Source organism: Acomys minous, assembly GCF_964271855.1.
Source record: "Acomys minous genome assembly, chromosome: 9".
NCBI classification, from domain to species: Eukaryota; Metazoa; Chordata; class Mammalia; order Rodentia; family Muridae; genus Acomys; species Acomys minous.
The window spans coordinates 38,844,179-38,863,400 of NC_140490.1; the positions used below are offsets into that span (position 1 = coordinate 38,844,179).

Here is a 19,222-nt window from a genome sequence, read left to right on the forward strand (position 1 = left end):
CAAGTGCAAAGGAACAGATAAATTCTGACTTCAAGGCGGTCAGTAAGAAATGACCAAACTGGAGTAATCATCTGTAAATTTCCCTCATGAAATTTTCTTTAAGTCCTTTAAAAATATAGAATGACTCCATACTTATTTGTAGGTATGCTAAGGGAAAAGACAATTGATTGAGCTTTATTATTGGAGCAATGACTCCATTTGTATGCTTATACATAATAAAGTTAATGACAATAGTGCCGGGGAAAATCCAAGTGCCCATTAGCAGAGGCAGACTTTAAAGACCAGGCCATAGTTACAGAACCAAAATTACACAGCAGCCATAATAAACGGAGCTCAGTTAAATATAACAATATACAGAAATGTACATAAATCATAGAAATTTACAGTAAGTAAAGAAAAGTGAAAACTTCACATAAAGCAGGATGCTCTTCTTATAAGGTCAAAGACAAATAAAACAACACCATTTCCAAGAACACAGAGAGGTGACAAGATTCAGAGAGGACTGTAAGGAAACGATGGCCTGCGTTACCTCAGGCTGAGGGAGAGAGGGCCACTCACACTTAAGCCACAGCAGCAGCGCATATGTGCAGCTGAGGGCGACTCCTGAGCGCTTCTCATGGATGAACAGCTTGTCCCAGAGGCCACCACACATGCATGCACGCAGGTGGCTAGGAGAGTTAGCGATGGTTCGCAGGCCTTTAAGGATCCATGTTGCACAGTCAGCACACACACACACACACACACACACACACACACACACGTGCACGCGCGCATATACACGCAGGTTTGTATATTCATGTGAGAATAGTATATGACGAGTTTAAGTTTTAATTTAAAAAGTATATATCCATCACTGTCCAGTTTGATAATTTCCTCTACCAGTCATTGGTGTCCAATAACTTTGGATTGCTTCAAGAGATTACATTTGCTTTCAATAGACAAGCGTGTTCCTGCTGAAGACACAGAAGGAAGTGCGGCATAGGCTCTGAAGGCAACCTAGAGGGCTTCAAATTATCCGAACAGTGACATTTGTGCTCAGCTTTCCAGATAATCAACATTCCAGATGGGTGCTTAGGAGGCGAAGCATTGTTAAATGTGGACAGCGTTTTCAAACCCAAGCTCACTAACTGAAATAGGGGAGGAAAGGTCCACAGAGCCGAGCAGGAGCGCCCCCTTCTGCCTGCCATGCACACCTGTTTGGTAGACATGTAAAGTCCAGACAAAGACCATCTGTCTTAGGAAGAACTGGAACACAGCGCCCCCTAGTGCAATACATCAGAGCTGTTCTCCCGTTCTGATCAGGTTCAAATGACAAAAGAAAGAAATGTTCTAGGTAACTTGCTTTTCCTTGTAAAAGTTATTCTAATACACACCTAAAAAACGTAGTGCCCGCCCTCCTGACTCATCCCCCGGTAGCACACAAGCAAATGAGGCCAGCAAAGGTCACAGGGAAGGTAAAGGGAAAAGTGGCCATTCTGTTCAGCGTTTCTTCGGTCTGACACACAGATACCCCTCTCTCCACTTACTTCCCACCACAAACTTATCAGGCAGTTCCCAGGATCCTCCAATAAACACAAACAAACATTTTTAGCATGAACAGACATGCGAACAGGACTAAAATGCTTCCAAGGAGTAAAGTTTATGACCACCCACCTAGTCAGGGCCTCTGCTCCCAGGGATCGCAGCACTCACAGCTGCTGAAGGGCGACACAGAGCTCCATCTACTGGGGGAGGCCTTAAAGGCACAGCATTTTCCTGTATTGTTTTTCAGCTGACTTTAAAATGTTTTATCCTTCTTCTCACTAACCCAGGAGGTAACCAACTGGGGGGTGGGGGGGGAACGCGGGGGGAGATGGGCATGAATTCCTGAACTTAGACCACTCTGCAGTTTTCTCCATGACCCACAACAGAGCTTACTTAGTTCACGAGGGTCCTACAGGAGGCCACCGAGAGCCATCAGCTTCCTTTTCTGGTGCTACCAGGCTGTAGGGAGAACCATCCCTTGGTGGCCCTTCCACTGCCTTAACCTCCGGGACAAACACCACTGCCACCCTGACAGCTTGCTACGCAGGTGTGCCCAGCATTGCCATGAGGGTATCGGCTTATCTGCGGAGTATTCCCGTTACCTGACCCCAGCTCCACTGAGGTAGAGTCAGTTCTCTCCCACCTGTGCTGCTGTTACCTTGATCAGATTTCAAGCTTAAACTGTGGCATGCCTTTCTGGGATCCGAAGGTATAAATGATACCATGTGCAACAGCTGGAACTCTGTCTTCAAGGAGAGTCTACTGTTAGCTTTACCTAGGACTCACCACTGCTACACGCAGTTCTTTTTTGTTTGTTTGTTTGTTTGTTTTTCGAGATAGGGTTTCTCTGTGTAGCCTTGGCTCTCTCGGACTCGCTTTTGTAGACCAGGCTGGCCTCGAAACTCACAGCGATCCGCCTGCCTCTGCCTCTCGAGTGCTGGGATTAAAGGCGTGCGCCACGCAGTTCTAAGAGTGAGGAACACATGCATGCAACACACATGCATGGACGATACCTGCTCACAGGGCTCGCTGTGAGCATGTATGAGTGAGGACAGTCTACTCTCCAAACTATGTACAAAGCACAATGCATCCTAGGTCAGGATGCTGACATTTTGATAATGAAAAATCCTCCAAACTGGAAAATAATAAATGTTTCTTCGTGTTGAAAGTTGACTTCTAACAGTAACTGTACACACAAAACACAACTGCACTCTTGTTCTGGTGGAGCTCTCAGTACAGTGAGGTAAACAGGACAGAATGAGGCAAGCAGATCACACACAGCACAGCAATGGTGTGACAAAGAAGAGAAGGGTACTTGGGACTTGAGCGAAGGGTCTGACCCAGGGGCTGGGACTCTGCCAATGATGGCCTGCCCTAGCAAGAGCCAGGGGGAAGATCCAAGGGAGCACAAAGAACTAGTAGAGAGGTGCACTGACACCTAGTGGTGGCAGAGTGCAGGGCAGCTGGAGGAACAGAGTGGGAAGGCACAATGCTAAGCAACCAAGCTGAGCTCCCAGGCAACTTTTAAGATGAGAAGACAACCTAAGGACAGCCTGTGAAGGATGCTACAGTGCTACTAATGAAATGGCGTCACATGTGCACACGACATGTCCCAGGTCAACATGAGCAAGCCAGGAAAGCCACTGACCTCTTTCCTCATACCGCATATTTCACTAATAATCACAGTATCTTCTATTTGCTGTATCTTTATGGACTGAATTAGTATTGTTGTTTATAACACGCCAATTATCTTCCAAATTAATCTAAAAATGGATTTAAACTACTCTAGAAATTAAAGTTGCTTACTCAGTCACAAGATGCTAAAAAGGTTGTAAGTACAATGAAGTAGACCTCTATAATGGTACCTTGATTTTTTTTTTTTTCATTTGAGACAAGGTTTCTCTGTGAAGCCTTGGCTACCCTGGACTCTCTTTGTAGACCAGGCTGTCCTGGAACTCACAGCAATCCGCCTGCCTCTGTGTCCCATGTGCTGGGATTAAAGGCGTGCACCACCACGCCCAGCTGGTATCTTGATTTTTAACAGTATATATTTTGTAAAACATGTATTGGTACCAAAATGAACCAGATAGAATTAAAGTAATGTAAGATTATAATTTTAAAATATATAACTTAATCTAATACTGCAAATTGTAATTATATATTAATTATAAGGTTAATATAAATCTACTTAGTAAGCTAAAATATGCCTCCAAAGAAGGTTGAGAGGTCTGTCTATTTAAATCTTTGATCATCTCCCTAGACACACATGAGGGAGTTCAATACCCCTCACCTACATCCCTCTAAAATTAGATAAGTATATCTACTTTAACTACTCATATTCAATATGATGCAGGAAGTCTTCACTAGAACAATAAAATAAGAGAATAAATAAAAGGATACACACAGGAAAGGAGGAAGACAAAGTACCCGATAGCTAGTACACACAGCATCTGTGTCCTACTGACAAAGACCTCTGGCTATTCAAATCTGTTATATTGTTTCAAATGATTCTGCAGCAACCAATAAAGATAACTGGCAAACAGTAGCTAGTTAACCTAAAATAGTTCGACAGCTCATCTCAAAATGTATACCTGCACAGACAACAGCTAACCCTAGGAAGAGAAAACCCACCATGGTAGCTGGCTACCAGACAGGCATCACATCCGGGAACCACACTCTTCCCAGGTACTTGGAGACTTCGGTGTGGACTTCCTCTGGTGTGTAGTTGTCATCAGGGACCAGAACTTCGTCCATAATAGACAGCTGGGTGAGCCTTCTGCCACAGAGTCTCACAAACTCGACGAATGCACTGCAGCTGACCTCACACTCACTCAGGCCCAGCGCTGTGAGGTTTTTACAGCGCTCAGCAATGCGAATGAGCTCCCGGTCAAGGGGCTGGAGGCCGTTTGCACACACGACCAGCTCAATCAGCCGCGGGCAGTTAAGACCTATCCGGCCTAGGATGGTTCTGCTGACGGAACGCCCAAAATAAAGGTGCGTGACGGGGGTCTCTTCTTTGAAGAACGTCTCAAACTCCTCTTCGTACAGAAAGAAGTACATAACAACGTTAACTCCTGGGGAGTGCCTAATCAGCGCATCCCAGCTGTGCTTCTTAATCGAGTGAAACTTGATGTGCCCAGGGTTCTCACTCACAACATCTATCCGGAGATGCTCGAGATTCACATGCGTCTCACTGGAGAGTGCAAGGAGAAGCTCATCACTCAGAATGTAGTAGTTCAATGCCAGCTCCTTGAGGCCCTGACAGTGGTCCGCCACACAGAGGATCCCTGGGGGGAGATAGGGAAACCCTTAAGCACAGAGAGGCACACTGATATACGGAAACGAATTCTGTAAATTTCATTTTTTTTCTATCGGTTGTTTTATTACACAAATAACTAATGATGTTTGAGAAAACGGCTGCTAAAATGATATCATTACACGTGTGCAAGCTAATTAAAAACTCCCCCAACCCTTATACACCGCTTGTGGGGAGGGCACTGGCACAGTCACTGATCAGTGTGGGAAGTCCTAAAGAACCTACAATGGGAGCTGCCATGAGACCAGTCCTAACCATTTAGGGGGTGCTCAAAAGGTTAACTCAGTAGACTAGAGATATCTGGGGAAACCGTGTTGATTGATGATTCAAAACAGCCAAGACAGAGACACAGCCTAGGTGTCAATCAGCAGATGAATTTGGTAAGAAAAGGTGGGACATACACAGGGTGATTTTTATTGAGTCGTAAGGAAGAATGAAATTGTAACATCTTAGCAAAATGAATCGACTAGGATCATCATGTTAAACAAAACAAGGCATATTTGGAAATACAAATTTCCTACTTTCTAACAAAACCAAAGTTTATAAGCTTACACACACATGTGCGTGTGTGCACACGCACGCGCGCACACAAAAACACACACACACACACACACACACACACACGACATGAAAGCAGAAAGGTGCCCTAGCTTCCTTCTTGTGGCTGTGATAAAACACTGACCAAAAGTAACGTGGGGGAGGCCGGGGCTTATTGGACTTAGTCTTTGAGATCACAGCCCAGACAGGAACCTGGAGGCAGCGACTGAAGCTGAGCCCATGGAGGACTGCTGCTCACTGGTTACTTCCGTGGCTCGCCTAGCTGCCTTTTCCAGATACCCTAGACTACCTGCCCAGAGCTGGCACCGCCCACAGTGGGCCCACATCAATTATTAATCAGGAGATGCTCCCAGACTTGACTTCAGGCCAATCTGATGGAGGCGTTTTCTCAATTGAAATTGACTTTTCCCAGATGACATTAGCTTGGGTCAGTTGAAGAAAACCTACTGAGCATGAAGGGAGCACCGTGAAAGGAGAGGACGATGAGAGGGAGACGGGAGAAAGTCATGGGATACATGTGACATGAAAGCAGAAGAGACAGGAAGGGGGCTAGCAAGGGGGAGGGGAGGCAAATGGAGAAGGTGAGACAAATAGGCATAAAGAATAACAACACATGCATATGCATGAAGATGCCATGATTAAACCCACCTCTTTGAAGTGTTAATTTAAAAAAAATAACTAGACAAATAAATAAATTACAGACCAATCATCCTGAAGGCCATGCATGACAAAAATCCCAACCAGACACCCACACATCTCAGTGCTTAATGAGCTTGCTGTGCTGGCATAAAGGACCCGAGTTCGGATCCCGGGAACCCATGTGAAGCTGGATGTGGCAACCTGTCTGCAAGCCTGATGCTCCTAAGACAAGGTGGAAGGCAGAGATGAAGAAACCTCAGAAGTGCCTGGGACAGCTGACCTGCCGGACACAGTGGCTAACAAGATATATCCTGCCTCAGATGAGTTGGACGGTGAGGACCCATGCCTGATTTCCACACATGTACCACAGACTTTGTTGACCAGCACACTAAAAGGTGAACACACAAAATAGTTTTTTAAAATGCTTACAAGTCAAATATAGGAACTCATCCAAAAGGTCATTTAGCATGATCAAGTTGGCTTTATTCTACAGCTACAAGGAAGGATCAACTTGTGCAATCAAACCAAAAGCCACATGATCATCTCAATAGAAACAGAAAAGTGTTCCAACAAAAGGCCACATTCCTTCATGATAAAAGCCTTGAAGAAACTGGGAAGAAAAAAAAAGTATCTCAACACACAATGAAGGCTATATATGACAAACCTACAGCTGACATCAAATAAATGCGAAAATCCCAAATCATTCTGACTAAAATGAGAAACAAACCAAGGCTGCTCGCTTTCTCCACTCTTACTATAGTATCAGCAGCCATGGAATGCCAAGCTGAGAGAAGCAAATAAAAGGAATAGAAATAACTGTCCTAGTAGTTTTATGTCAGTTTGTCAAAAACAAAAGTCATCTGGGAAGAGGTCATCTCAGCTGAGAAAATACCACATCAGGCCTGTGGTGAATTTTCTTCATTAGTGATTGATGTGGCAGTGCCAAGCCTATTGTGGGCAGTGGCACCCTGGGAAGGTGGGATGTATGAAAAAGCAGGTTGAGCAAGCCACAGGAAAGTAGGCAAAAAGCAACATTTCTCGTTCCTCTATGACCTCTGTATCATTTCCTGTCTCCAAGTTCCAGCCTTGAGTTCCTGCCCTGACTTCTCTGGATGATGAAATATAAGATATAAAATGAAAGAAATCTTTTCTTCCCCAAGATTTCGCTCATAGTGTTTTATCACAGCAATAGAACCCCGATGAAGACAATAGGGATGGAAGTAAAGAAGTTGTAGATGATGCTCTACATAAGCCTCTGTCAGGAAACTTTTAGGGCTGACAAAAAGGAGCGGGATACAAAATGAGCGTACACAAGTCATTACCCTTTTCTGCATACCAACACTGTGCTGAGCAGCAAGTCAGGAAAACAGCCCATTCACAACCGTCCCCACCTGCACACCTTGGAATAAACCAAACCAAGGAAGTGAAAGACATCACTTAACAAACACTTCAAAACAGTCAAGAGAGAAAGTGAAGATGACACTAGATGATGAACCATATGCCCCGGCTGCAGGATGTGGACAAATCAAGCCGAAACTGAGATGTACTTTCCTGCAGGCCAACTTTCATAATGCTCCAATGTGCTTTGAAGGCTGGGTGTCAGAAAGCAAAGGAGAGGAGAAAAGGATCAGCAGTCCTACCCAGCTATGAAGCCTCCATAGCTGCAACCTCCACTAGGCAAAAAGTGGCCACTGGCGCAATAGTGGCACGGCTGTTAGGGGCATAACCATCCACTTTCTAATCAAATCACGCTTGATATTATTGTAAACCTGTTCAAAAGCCCATGGTTGGAAGGGATCTGGCATGGAAGTGTCTACTATCATTCTGCTAAACAGGCATGCCCTGGCCCTCAAACTGACCTCTAAATATTTATCTTATGCTCATGGGTTAGTGCTGTTTAGCCTTGATTAGAGAAGCACCATTTCGTAGTGGACAGCAGTTACTACAGAGTCTTTAGCTGGTAAAAGAGATGAAAATACAAGTGACTTTTGAGTGCTCAACCCTAAACAAGAGTATCTATATAACGCCCTCAAGACTTAGGAAAGGCTGAGGCAGGTGGATGGAAAGTATACTGTAGAATGCTGTCTTCTGGACGTGACATTTTTGTTGCACTCCTGACTCACAGAAGCTAAGGTTACCCCCCTGAATATCATCATTGGGGGGCTCATTAGGTTCCGCCTCTCCCTGAGGAGCTATTTCCTGTTGATTGTTGCTGGGGGAGAAGTTTTTTTCAGTGGTGCTGCCACTGTTAAGTTGCCCATGCTCATGAAAGCTTTCCTAATAAACTCGGTGCATCAAAAATTTGGAGAAGAAATTAATTAGAAGAGGAGCTAGCTTGAAAGAAGAAGAGGCTCAGACAGGGGACGAACAAGAGAAGATAATATATATGTGCATGAAATTGTCCAACATAGGTCAGTAATTTAGAACAGATTAACACATGTCCTAAGGGGAAAAATATTCTCTGAACAAGTGTCTCACACCCAACTTGAAGACTAAGATTGCTTTGGAATAAAATTAATAAATTATGTTCCAAAGGTATGTACTTTTCAATAAGTAATCTATTGCTGCTATAATAAAAAACCATCAATCAATTTATATAAAAACGCACCCTACCATCAGATGAGACATGAGGACAGCTACTCATTTTCAGGAGCCGCAGAGTGTCGCTGTTGTTAGCCACAAGGATCTTAAGTGAGGGGTCATCCACTGGGGTGTCTTCAATTTTAATTGATGACAATGATTTGGAGTTGACAAACACAACTGTAAGTGCTGACACAAAATGAGACTTGCATGGCAACAAGAAAAAAAATCATGAAAATATTATTTAAAATTCACAGTTTCAATCAAGTAGCTTTATTTATTTATTTATTTTCATTTTTTTGAGATAGGGTTTCTCTGTGTAGCCCTGGTGTCCTGGACTCACTTTGTAGACCAGGTTGGACTTGAACTCACAGAGATCCTCCTGCCTCTGCCTCCCAAGCACTGGGATTAAAGGTGAACACCACCACACCCGGCTACCAGTCAAGTAGCTTTAAAAAAACAATTTGTTAAATGCTAAGAACACAGTAAAAACAACAAATATATTATGTTTCCATGGTATTACTAGCCAGCAGAAGAGATTTCTATTTCCTTTTCAAATGAAATTAGTCTACAAAGAATGAGTTTCCTTATGGCATTTTCATACTGTCTATATTTTATACATTTTCATCTTTATACTTTGTTTTTATTCACTCCCTTCTGTCTGCCATTCCCTCCCCTCTTAATCCATCTCCGATCCCATAGTCCCTTCAAATACTACCCTTGCTCTCTTGTCATGTATATTCCATTCTTCTCTCTTTCCCCTTCCTTCTTTCATGGTTCCCTTCTGTCATGATCTAAAATACACACACACACACACACACACACACACACACACACACACACACACACACAGAGAGAGAGAGAGAGACAGACAGACAGACAGACAGACAGACAGACAGACAGACAGACACAGAGAGACAAAGAGAGAGAGACAGGGAGACAAGAGAGACAGAGACTGCATGTGAGAGAAAACGTGCAGTATTTGTATTCTGGAGTCTGGTCTACTTCAGTTAACATATTGATCTCCACTTCAGTACATTTTCCTGCAAATACCACGGTTTCACAAAAGCCTACTGTGGCTATATCTTGCTTCATTCATTCGCCTGTTGGTTCTATCTTAGCTACTGTGAACAGTGAGTCAACAGGCATGGCTATGCAAGCGTCTCTGTAGTTGACTTAGACTACTACTTGAGGTAACTACCAGGACCACAGCTGGATCGTACAGTACTCTTCTGATGTCTGTTCTTGTCGTTTGCAGGTATTCAGTGATATTTGAACTCGGTTTTAAGTCTTACATTCTATTCCAGTGACTTATGTACAGAGTAAGATATGAATCTAGTTTCCTTCTTCTACATGTGGATATGCAGTTTCCCAACCAACATTTGATGAAGATGTTGTAAGTTTCCAATATATGGTTTTGACTTCTGTAGGACACTAGGTGACTGTGGCTGTTTGAGCTCAGCTTTAGGTCTTATATTCTGCAACACTGGTTTCTATGTTTGGTGATAGTTCTGAGCAGCTCCTGTGACGCCGGCTCTGCCACAGAACTTGAGACTGGCGTTTGCTTCTTGCACGTAGCTTTTCTGACTATAATTGCCTTGGTGGTGAGGGTTTGTTTCCTCTCCTGTGAAGACTGCCAGCACGGTTTCGATGGAAGCCGTTGAATCTCTAAGTCGCTTTGGCTCATGTAGCCGATTTTTACAGTATTGATTTTGCTGTGTGGTTTTTCCACCTTCTAGTGTCTTCCTCAATGCCTTTCTTCCCTGTCTTAAGGTTTTCATCGCAGAGGTCTTTCACCACCCTGCTTCCTGGTTAAGTTTAATTCTAGGTTTTGGGGGTACTATAAATGGGATTTTTTCTTGATTTCTTCTTTCTTAGCAGTTTCATTACTCATATATAGAAAGGCTACAACTCTTCTTTGGTGATTCTATAACTTGTTACTTTGCTGGCATTTAAGAGCTTTCTGGTGAAGTCATATCTGCAAGAATGAATACTTTGTCTTCCTCCTTTCTTATGTGTATCCTTTTATTTATTCTCTTATTTTATTGTCCTAGTGAAGACTTCCTGCATCATATTGAATAAGAGTAGTTAAAGTAGATATACTTATCTAATTTTAGAGGGATGTCAGTGAGGGGTATTGAACTCCCTCATGTGTGTCTAGGGAGATGATCATGTGACTTCCATTGCTAAACCCATTTATGTGTTGCATTACATTGAATGATATGCATATGTAAAACTAACTTTGAATCCCTGGGGAAAAACTAATTTTTTATGGTGCAGACTTTCTTAAGGCATATATCACATTCCTATAACAAAAAGTTTCATAGAACAACTGGGAATGGAGTGACAGCAAAGGAAAATACCCCAAATATCTTGTAAAGGATATCTTAGCTATTTTCAATATTGATATCCAATATTAAAAGGACATAATTTATTATTATTTTTAGAATGGAGATTAACTAATTATGGACCACTGGGTAAGCTCATTGGAGAGTCTGTTTCTCTCTGTTTCATGAGTGAAGAGTAACTTTTTTTCATTTTGAAAGGGTTGAAAATAATCTGAAGCATAATATTGCATTGTCTGGGGGCTGCACGGGGAGGGGGCGGGGGGGGCACAGACTTCTGTGCTCACAGATGAAGTCTGCATGGCATGGAGCCGTGTGCTTCCTTCTTGCATTGTCTGTGCTGGCCCTCCCACTGCACCAATGGAGCTGAGCATGAGAGGCAGAACTGCAGAGCTCTCAAAGCCTACAATAGTTATTCTCTGGGTTTCTCTGACTCCTGGCTAGGAGAAACACATTTCCCCTGTTTCATCACATCCACATTTCCAGGCCTAAGATAAGATCTGCTCATGGTAGTGAATAAATATTTTTAAAACAATGAATAAAGGGTTACAATCTTATGGGTTTTTTTTCCCTAGAAGATTTAAACAAAGTAAATAAAAGTAGTTACTTGTTTAGAAGGACCACAAAATAAAGCTTATTAATAATTTGCCATCAATAAAGGTATATTTCCACACATTTTCAGATTCACTGTTTCTGCAAAGTCAGAGAGTGTGGAAACCAAATCCGGGGCAAAATCCCTTTTTTTCCCACAAAATCAATCTTGGTTGTATTAAAGGTTCCACTGGCCCTATTAGGATAACCACACTGGTTAAAAATGTGTAAATTTGTTGATTCACACTAATTAAAAGTCATTTTTCACATACTAGAGGGCTAGAGTGCTACTAAATTCCTATAGGACTGTATCCCTTTTTCAAGAACTATAAGTTGATTTTTCCTCTTTAATCTGCTGTTTCAGTCTTGAAGGGCACTGAAGCAGCAGAGTACATGTTTCGTTATAATCGTATTTGCTATACTTTATATTTAGTAAAATACCATAATTTTATCTAGTTTTTCCACTAGTTTTATAAGTAGAAAAAAACAAAAATGGCTCTCAGAGAGCTTCTCAGGGTGTCTAGAAGCCATGAGACAGCAGGCTAGCTACTGCCTGGCATCTGCTGGGAAATAGCACCAGTGAACCCAGACGCAGGCCCTGGAGGCTGATGGGAGATGCTAGCCTCAGTTTTCAGACCCTAAGAAGCATCAGGCCAGCCTGGCCCCATGGTTTATAAGCAAGGAGTAACTAACTGGTTAGCACTATTAAGTTTTCATCTGATTACTTATATTATTCTAAATCCCCAAGTGACCCAATTTTTTCCCAGCATTATCTCTTAAAAAGATAGCAGGCCAGGAGAAAGCTTGCCTAAGGGAGCCATGACCCAGTTATAGGAGTGAAGGAACAGTGATCACTATCTGCTTCTATAGGAGGTTCCATGAGGTAGATTTTTAGCAACAACCATACTGAAGTGCTTGCTAAAAAACACATACCATGTTAACCTGGATTTATGATGATTAAAAAAAAAAAAAGCCAGACTCTCATCCTTCAGAGAGTTAGTCTGACAGTGAGGAGACGACAACAAATCGTTAAGATGGTGTTGAGCACTAGCAAGCGATGTAAAGCAGACTGGATACTGCAGTAGTTAGTGCTGGCTGTCAATCCGACAGAGTCTGGAACCACCTGGGAGCCTCTGGGGATTAACTTCACGTGTGTGTGCTATTGCCCATATGTGGAATTCAAGGGCAAATTACAGGAGTTGTTTCTCTCCTGACATCCTATGGGTTCTGTGGACCAAACCCAGCACGTTTACCCACTGAGCCACCTTGCTATCCCTGAGTATCCTGATTATGATAACTGAGGTGAGAAGACTTGCCACCGGCTATGGGTGGCGGCCTTTCCTGTCTGGGGTCCTGGGGTCCCTGAGGAATGGGAACTCAACTGCCGCATGCGGTCAGCATTCTATGCTGCCTAGAAATGGATGCAACGTGACCGGATGCTTCAAACTCCCGCTGCCTTGACCTCCTGGCCGTGATGGACCCGTGATGGACAGGGCAGGCGCTTTCTCCCTTACATTGCTTTTGACTGATTGTTTCCTCACAGCAACAGGACAAGAAACTAAGACAGCAGGGGCAGAGTGGCCCACCGGAGGTGTCTCAGAGGTGCAGATGACATACAGGTAAGGCCCAAGTAAGATGGTGGCTTCTGCAACACACGGTTCAGGGCACCTCTCAGCAGCTCCGTCTTTCCTCCTTGATTATCCTGCACCAAGTTTTAACTGGCAGGCAGACCCCTGGGGTTAGCTGGCTTAGCCTGATCGGTAAACTTCCAGCCAAGTCTCCAGGCGGGTGGATGGTGTTTCTGCGGATGGCACCCAAGGTTGGTCTCTGACAGTTGCATACACGCACACGTACACGCACCTGCACACACATGAACGCGAATATCATTTTAAAAGAAGTTGAGCGTATCTCCCAGGAAGCACAGCGGTCTTACCTTTGGCACATTCATGAAACTTGGCTTGGCTGTTGAAATCAACCCCAAGGTCTGGATAGAGCAGTTGACGAGCTGAGAGAGGATGCCACAGGCAGCTTCTGCTGACTCAGTGCTCCCATCGACCTGGGAAGACAATTTTAATCCCAATTTCCTGAAGGCATTTTTATCAGGCCTGCTGGGAAGGCAATTATTTAATGGAATTCAATAACCAAGGTTTGCTAATCCCTTTCATCGATACAAAATGTCTGAGCTCACAAAGGGAGAAACTGAGATATGACAAAGTAACTTGGAAGCACTTCATGCTTTCAGCTCTTTATAATTACCTGCGTAATACGAGCCAAATGAGAAAAGTGAATTTTATGTCATTCAATTAAGCTCAGGTTCTCTATTTCAGTCTGTACAATAAACTCGAGAGAAAATCAGAAAATAATGTGGGATAAAATCCCTGGAGGTTTACCAAGTCCCTGAAAGCAAGGGGACACACACACACACACACACACACACACACACACACACACACACACACACACACGCTGCTCTGTACCTTAAAGCTGACATACTGCAGATGCGCTGCGTGCTTTTTGATGATCTGTTGAATAAGATCAGGATGCGTGGACTTAAAGTAAGAAGTGGCCGATTGGTTCAGCTCAAACTCAAACTTTCTCCAAAGATCAGGAATGTGAAACACTTCATTCCATCTCCTGCACACAGAGGATGCCCGGGCTCGATCTATCAGAGGAAGATACTGAAAAACTTGCAGTATCACATGGTGAGGCAAAGTGCCCCAGTCTAGAAGGGCTGGGCACGCATGAGTCTGGTTGAGAGAGGTGGAGAGGCCACGTTTGGGCTGTTTCACTACTGGTGACGACTGGACCACTTTATTCACAGCAGAGAGATTATTCCTCTTCATTCTGTAAGTACCAGAAAATGCCGCTTGTTTCCTTCCAGCTCTCCCACATCTACTTGTAGTCTAACTGTACAGGATAATATCAGAAAATGAAAATAATCCTACTAACACAACTTAACGGTAATCTTCCATTCCCATGCATTGACACGTGCTGCTCTGTGCTATTCTGTGCAAAACTGTGCTCAAAACCATGGGCAATGGCTGAATGCAATGGTAAATGATACGACTGAAGTTGAGCGTGTTGCATGAAGGAAAAAGAGAGAATCGCATGTAACTGCGTTTGTACATGGGAGAAGTGCCTGGGGAGGCCTCTTGAGAGGAAGCATCCAAAATAGTATATACCCCAATTTCTGTTTTCCTCATGGCCAAGTGCTGTGTCTTACTGTATCCTACAAAGGAAATGCCACACTGAAGTTCCGCTACAGTCCTGCGAGATCTGGGAGACGGTACAACTCAACTGAAAGCACGGAAAGTCTCAGCTGTGCCACCTACTGACCACGAGACTCTAACCCTGGCCTCTCACCCATAAGGCAGGGATCCGAGTACTCATGAAGTCGCTCTGAGGACTGGGCCACTTTACGTGTGTGTAGCACACACTCAAGAAATATTGCTGTGGGGCTGGAGAGACGGCTCAGAGGTTAAGAGCCCTGGTTGCTCTTCCAAAGGTTCAATTCCCAGTAGCTCATAACCATTTATAATGAGATCTAGTGCCCTCTTCTGGCCTGCAGGTATAATGCAGGCAAAACACTGTATACATAATAAATTAACATTTCTTTCTTTTTTTTTTTTAAAGAAATGTTGCAGTAGAAAGTTGTATTCTTCTGAACTATTTTCATTCCATAAGTCAAACCACAACTCTAACAGAAAGCCAAATGATTTGCAACGAATTTCAGGTGGCAGTTTGAACATAAGAATTCTGGGAAACGTGGACATAGTAGGGACAGAGTTTGCATGAGTACATATCTGACCCTCTGCAACCAGTGATAAAGAGCACAAGAATAGACATTATTCTCTTTAGCAAGATGCCCTAGGTATTAACTACTGGGGATACGACAAAGTCTAACACTCTGAAGCCCAGACATGTCGATATATAGAACAAATTATCTGTAATCTTCTCTGTATGTTTTATGTAAGAATCCAAAATGTTAAATATATAGTTATTTGAGAGGATTAAATATACAATTATCTGAGAGGCTTAACAATGATAAAATGGTTCCAAACTTAACTAATGATTCAATGAGTCAGAATTGAACTTACCTTCAAAGCTACTGAAATATTTATTTACAACGTAAATACACTTGTCTTGTGACTCAGTCTGAGCGATGTGAAACATTTCTTAACCACAGCATAAAGTTGGATCCCAGAAGCAGGACTGACCTATAAAATCACTGAAAATAAAAATGAAGAGTCATTGTTAGGGCTTGGACACTGCGATGGAAAACAACACCCTTGCCAACTTGCATCTCGAGCAACAGAGAAGGGGGAATACTCTACGCACCTGTGCCTGGCTGAACAGTTACACGGGGAACTGAGAGCCTCTCAGGCAATACAAGGCAACAATTCAGAGCACAGCCTACAGATCTACTGTAGTGACTGTGCCCTTAAAAAGTGTGCGTGCGTGTGCGTGTGTGTGCGTGTGTGTGTGCGTGTGCATGTGTGTGTGCGTGTGTGTGCATGTGTGTGTGCGTGTGTGTGCGCGTGTGCGTGTGTGCATGTGCGTGTGCACGTGCGTGTGTGTGTGTGTGTGCGTGTGTGCGTGTGCGTGTGTGTGTGCGTGTGTGTGTGTGTCTAGTAAAGGAGCAGAGTCTGGATTCTAAACTCAGAGGCATAAGAAAAACATCCATACCAATATGACCATAACTGTTTCACTTATATTTTGTAGCCTACAAAATACTTAAAGTTTCCACTAAGAGATGTTATCCCTAGTATAAAACTTTATACTAGAGAAGCAGTAAAGATGAAGACTTTATCACATGCCAGGTCTCCTATAATTACTTCATAGTTTTCGACACAGCAGGATTTTGCTATACATCAGGTTTGGTTGCACATAACAAAAGTTGCTCAACTTACTCAACTCATTAAACTCCAGTTTACTGAATCATCATAAAGAATTAATGTTATTAAAAGCTGGACAGATGGCTCAGTAAGAGCACTTGCTGCTCTCACAGAGGACCCAGGTTCAATTCCCAGCACCCACACATGCACCAGGCACACACATGGTACACAGACATAAGTGCAGAAAAAAAAACAATACAAGTGAATAAACACTTCTTTTAAAAAACATTATATTGATACCAATAATTCAGTAAAATATACATGTTAATTTTCTTTCATCTCACATAAATAGAGCATTAAATCCCTCCTTCCCAATTATAAACTTCAAATAGCACACCATTATAGCAATGTGTGTGTCAGTATATTTTACAGTGTAAGAAAAACTGATTTTTATTACTTAGATATCCTTTTTAATCATATGTTCACATTTAGTTTAATAACATGAGTTACAGTAATGGCTTATGAACATGGAACACCACTTAGTCATAATGCATTTCCATTTACTTTTTTTTTTCTTGGAAATGTTTTATATAAAAATTCTACCTTGATTATAATGAGGCCACTTTTTAAAAACTGATCATTTCTTTTCATGTTAAAAAACAAAAACAAAAACAAAACACAGATCGCCTCGTTGTCAAGACTTTCTTACCTAAGAGCAGCTTCCAAGTTACAGTTCACACTGAGCCTATGAAACGCAGCATCTGCTGCCATGGGGTACTCACCAACATCCATCTGACGTCACTTTCAATCTTGGAAAAACACCACAAAAGCATCATTAGGGCATATAATAATTTTATGCTTAGTTTATTTATGAATCATTATATACATTAAGTGATTTTATTAGTAAATTATTAAAACTACTTTCTGCCCTTATGAAAATCTAGCTTGTGGGAATACTGCAGTACTTGCCAGGAGTTACACTGGAAGCTATACTAAGGTTACGTATCCAGCAGTAAAGGACTCTGAAAATTCACATTTTACTTAATATTTAAAGAGAGATATCACGAAACTTTAAAGTAGTTCATAAATACATGTATTTTTTATAAGCTGTATAAATCTTTCACTCATGGTTCATGCTTCCCTGTGATATTAAGATATATTTACTTACGAAGGAAGCTTCAGTTTTTTAATAGATGAATTCATTTTTAAGTACATCATGTTAAGAGTGAATTTTACAAAATGTACTTGGATTGCAAACACTTTTTGAGAGGCGAGGGTGCCGGAAACGTCCAGAACTTGACCTGGACCATTCCTTAGAATCTCTAAGGGGAGTTGGGCACGGAGCAGCCTGCCCCATCTCCCTGCAACCTCTGCTTCCAGACTGGGCTAGAAAGAGGCGACGCCAAGCCCTGACAGTGCAAACGCACCACTCTAAAACCGCGCAGTCCAATTTATCTTATCGTAACTGCCTAGGGAGGGAAGGGGGCTGGGACAGCCGGATCCCAGGCAAAAGACCCTTCACAGAGCCAGAAGCCAACCCGCCGGAAAGCTGAACAGCCCCAGGGGCAGCTTGGCTCGGCTCGACAGGCTTGGTTCCCAGCGGGTTCGGTTCTGCTCTCCCCTTCCACAGCCAGGCAGCTCCGAGAGCTTGACTCGGTGCTTCGGCCCGCCCGCCCCGCCGACTCCCTGCTGCTGCGCAACAAACGTTACCTCAGGAGATACGCCTGAGGCCAAGGCAGGCCCTCAGGTCAAGCAAAGACTCCGCTGGTTTGAACTCCAGCAACCATCTCCAGGTGGGCGGGCTCCAGCGCCGCCTAAAGCCGCCGACTACGAGGGACTGAATGGGCGCGCAGGCCCCGCCCATGCCACGCCCCTCCGGGAAGCCTGACCCAGCCAGTTTGCTAGGGTTCAGACCCTCCAATCTCCGCCCCCTCAATAATGCCCCGCCCTTCGGAAGTGCCGGCTCTCAGAGACCCCGGGGTCCCTGTCAACCCCGCCACGTCCCCAGGTGCTGTGTTTACATTCACGGTTCACCCAGCGCTAGACCCTGACTCCCGCCCACGCCCCGCCCCTTGAGGGGATGACCCGCCCGCTGATGGAAGCTCCACCTCCGGAAGCTCTTTCCTAGGTAGCCTCGCCCCGCCCCCAGGCGCTTGGTTGCCCTGAGGCTCACCTCTTGTATGCTAGTTCCCAGGCCTCTAGAAGTCCTTTGGTGGTCCCAGGGCTGCTGTGAGAGTGCTCCTTAGGCGGCGAGTGGGATGCTTAGTGAGTATTCAGTTAAATGACCGCTTGCCCAAAACTAACAGTTCCCGTTGAAGGTTTTAACTTGAGAAGGACACCTCACTACCAGCGTGCAGCTACTCTCTCCGGTCCTGAGCTGCAAGACCAGGACTGAGCAAGGTCACCTGTGCCAGCCTGCCGGTACAAAAACAATGTACAGTGGCCTAAGGATCTTAAAGCTTGTTTTAAAAATTGTTTCAAAACAGGAGATCAAGCTATGCACGTGATTCTGGAAACTTCCCCTTTTGCTTATTACATTGGAACACAGTTCTACGTCAACATACAGTGCCTCTCCTACTCCTTTTGTAATGGCCAGCTTTATTGCTGTGTATAACTGACAAACATAAACTGCACATACCCTAAATGGCGTTGCCTTTGAGATCATCACGGCAGACCACTCCATAGACGTATGCCTATCCCAGACTTCCCTAGGCCCCTCTGTAATTCCCCCGTCATGGCCCTCTCCCACCTGCTTTCTGACATTTTAGATTAATTTGCAGTTCATATTATAAATTGAATTCGGCTGCGTCTAGCTGTCAGTTCTTTCCCCCCAG

The 19,222-nt window shown here is 43.7% G+C and overlaps 1 protein-coding gene across 2 annotated transcripts; it reads right to left on the reverse strand.

Annotated features, from left to right (window-relative positions):
* Window positions 1-148: 148 nt before the first annotated feature.
* Window positions 149-18,475, reverse strand: LOC311605998 (F-box/LRR-repeat protein 21). 2 transcript variants are annotated; one of them, XM_084796895.1, is made up of 7 exons: window positions 18,099-18,473; window positions 17,171-17,197; window positions 15,651-15,781; window positions 14,031-14,397; window positions 13,487-13,609; window positions 8,651-8,822; window positions 149-4,811 (listed from the first exon to the last, which is right to left on the reverse strand). In XM_084796895.1, exons 4-7 carry the CDS (start codon window positions 14,394-14,396, stop codon window positions 4,168-4,170), a joined length of 1,305 nt encoding a protein of 434 aa, XP_084653021.1. In that variant the 5' UTR covers window position 14,397; window positions 15,651-15,781; window positions 17,171-17,197; window positions 18,099-18,473; the 3' UTR covers window positions 149-4,167. The 2 variants fall into 2 exon arrangements, with proteins under 2 accessions (XP_084653021.1, XP_084653022.1); XM_084796896.1 differs by lacking the exon at window positions 15,651-15,781 and having other exon boundaries at window positions 17,098-17,197; window positions 18,099-18,475.
* Window positions 18,476-19,222: the final 747 nt, after the last annotated feature.

What these genes read in the sequence shown, in the direction of transcription:
- LOC311605998 (XM_084796896.1), bottom strand. Translation starts at nt 17,180, where the DNA reads ATGGATGTTGGTGAGTACCCCATGGCAGCAGATGCTGCGTTTCATAGG. An exon ending in AACTTGGAAGCTGCTCTTAG is followed by an intron (nt 14,398 to 17,097) that starts GTAAGAAAGTCT and finishes TGGTACTTACAG; the next exon opens with AATGAAGAGGAATAATCTCT. An exon ending in TGCAGTATGTCAGCTTTAAG is followed by an intron (nt 13,610 to 14,030) that starts GTACAGAGCAGC and finishes TTGTCTTCCCAG; the next exon opens with GTCGATGGGAGCACTGAGTC.